Raw genomic sequence first — 2,853 nt, forward strand, 5'->3', positions numbered from 1 at the left:
CCCCCCGCGAGCAATGCGGGCTGCCGAAGGCAGCTGCAGGGGAAAGCCCTCGATCTCTCAAGGCTTGGCACCGAGATGGGGGACAAGTCACCCCACCCCCAAAGCCTCCGGGAGCTTCCCAGCAAAAGGCCTCCGGCAGGGAGAGGAGCAGCTTTTCTCCCGCCTAGGGCTGGGAAAGCCGGGCTGGGACTGTGCCGGTCCAGGAGCCGCTGGGGAGGGCAGCAGTAGTACCCGCACCCTCGGGCAAGGGATGCGGTGGGAGCAGCCGCTGAAGGGCGGTGGGGGGAAAAGGAAGAAACCTCAGACAGCCGTGAGGACAGAGCAGCACCGGGATACACAGTAAAGTGAAAACTCAGCCAAGGCTTTACACTGGAAAAGGCTGAAGTCTCCTAGGGAGGAAGAAAAACAGCTGGTACAGCCGGTCCCTCTCTCCTGTCACCCAGACACACAAATTTAGTCCCTTCTTCTGTAACCCCTGGCAGGGCAAGGAGCAAACAAACTGCATCAAACAGTAGCTTAAAATTAATTTATTTAACAAATATAGCTATAATATAAATGATAATAAAATTTCAAATATACAGTATATTACATAGTACACAGAGCCCCTTCCAAAGGAGCTGGTGCAGGAACAAACACAGGTAACAGACAGTGCTGTTACACAGGGACAGGAGAGGCTGCTCTACGCTTCTGCCTCTTGACCTCGCCTTCCAGAAAGTAAGAGAAACATCCTGTCTTTCAGGCCCCCTTTTTGCCGTTTCTCTTCCACATTTCCTTCCCCCACAGCAGTGGTTCTCACCAGGCTGCCAGCCGGACCCGGGGGAAGTGGGGCAGCACTGGCCCATTACGGCCCTGTGCTGCGGAAGAGCTGGGGCAATGCCTCAAGTTTCTCCCAGCTGGAGAGCGGAGGAGCTTCCAGGACTGCTGAGGAGGAGAGCAGAACAGCGCTGGACCGGCAGGCCAGCATCACAGGGGGAAGCAGAGAAGCTGAGCAGAGCCGGACTGGAGAAGTCTCTGCCACGGGGCCCGTGGGGAAGTCCACAGCGAGGAGCCAGAGAAGCAGGGAGGGAGTGCGTGCTGAGCCAGTGGGAGCGGCCGGCCGGCAGGCTGGACTCGGCAGGGCTCAGCTCTATGTGAGGTGGTACATGCTATATCCCACGTGTGCTGTGTACAGTCCCACAGGACCCACGGGCAGCCCTGCCCGCTGGAAAGGGCTGGAGGCACCATACAGGGAAGCGCCGGCCACGGCCGGGCCGCCCAGCGGGAAGGAGATGCCGAAAGCAGCGGGCGGGAGCATGGGCTTGGCTGCCATCTTCAGCTTCTCCAGCTCGGCCTCCTGGAGCCGCTTGGCCTTGGCGCGGCGGTTCTGGAACCAGATCTTCACCTGGGTCTCGGTGAGGCTGAGCGAGCTGGAGAACTCGGCGCGCTCGGCGATGGACAGGTACTGCTTCTGCCGAAACTTCCTCTCCAGGGCCAGCAGCTGGGCCGTGGTGAAGGGTGTCCGGGGCTTCCTGTTCGTCTTGTGCTTGCGCAGGGTGCAGGCTGGGGGGCTCAGCCGCCCTGCGCCCAGGAGCAGCCGGAGCGGGGGAAAAAGGAAAGACACTTCAGTTAGCAGCGCCCAAACCGCACACCCCGCAGAGCCCCCACCCAACAGCAGCTGGAGGGGAAAAAATGGGGAAAAATAAGGTTCCGCTCAAAGTGATGTGGCCCCAAAACTCCCGGGCTGCCCGGAGCACGCTTCAAAATGATGTTTGTCTCCCGTTGCAGTAAAGAAAGGGGGTGCTTTACGAAGGAATTGGGCTTTTCAGAACGCCCAGGACCGAAGTTACTCGCAGTGCTTCATAGCAAGAACCTCTCCGGCTCCACGGAAAAACCTCAGCCAAGGGCAGGAGTCAAGACATCCACACACCCTCCACCTCCTGCCTTCACAGCTCCCCGCTCATGCACAGGAGACATAAATGAAGGGAGTGACCCTCCAAAAAAATGCATGTCCTGTCCTTTTTATTGGATTAAGGAAAAAAAATAAACAAAACGGGCCGGCTTCTCAGACTCACACCCTCTTCATTAGGCCCCTGGGAACCGGATTAAGCATGTAATTAATTACGAGCTCCGAATTCACACTCAGCCTCTATCTACCACTCTTCACCGGCCTGGCTCCTCTCCTCTTATTTAAGATTTCTAAGGGTCCTCAACCTCGACCTGCCCCGGGTTTACTTAGCAACAACGTCTTTTACTTTGCAATTTAAATAAATCAAACCACGGCGTTGCTCTACACCAGTCCTTTCGGAGAAACCTGTCTCCAAGGGAGGGAGAAAGCAGCTCTGTTAAGAGCACCCCAAACGCTCTCCGGAGAGCCTCAGCCCGAGCTCGCCCCTTCCCACCGGAGCGCGGGCGGGGAGGCAGCGGGATCCGGCCGGGGGCGGGCAGCCCGGGCTGGCCGGCCCCAGCACAGCCGCTGGAGAGGATTAACGGGCTTTACTGATCTCGGCCCTCCCGCTGCTGTTTTTATTATTTTAAATCTCTCCGTAGTTAAGCGGGAAAACAATCAGTAACTGCGGCTCTTCGGACTTTGGAGATGCAACACTTGAGACAGCAGCCGGCGGGGCTGAAGCCCGCAAAGCTCGAAGGCGCCTCGCCCGGGAGCGCGGGTTGTGCGGGTCCCTACGGAATTATTTGAGCCATTTTCGGGGAAACCACCGCTGAGGCAGGCTTTGCGCGGCCAGTTCGAGCCCCGGGTTAAGCTAAAAGGCAAGTCGGGCTGCTTTTTCTTCCTTTTTTTTTTTTGCCCCTCACTCCCGGTTAACATTTGGCACAAGATCTCGCCCTGAAGCGGCCCGCCCCCCCCGCGGGGCCCCC

General features: G+C 58.0%; 1 protein-coding gene across 1 annotated transcript in view; it reads right to left on the minus strand.

Moving 5' to 3' along the window:
• Positions 1–1,119: 1,119 nt before the first annotated feature.
• Positions 1,120–2,853, minus strand: part of MSX1 (msh homeobox 1) — a 3,776-nt gene continuing 2,042 nt past the window's right edge. Inside the window, exon 2 of the mRNA XM_009890558.1 lies at positions 1,120–1,654. Within this exon, the coding sequence (XP_009888860.1) occupies positions 1,127–1,654 (528 nt within the window). The 3' untranslated portion in view covers positions 1,120–1,126. The remainder of the gene's footprint in view (positions 1,655–2,853) is intronic.

Source organism: Charadrius vociferus, unplaced genomic scaffold (genome assembly GCF_000708025.1).
Source record: "Charadrius vociferus isolate BGI_N301 unplaced genomic scaffold, ASM70802v2 scaffold88, whole genome shotgun sequence".
NCBI classification, from domain to species: domain Eukaryota; kingdom Metazoa; phylum Chordata; class Aves; order Charadriiformes; family Charadriidae; genus Charadrius; species Charadrius vociferus.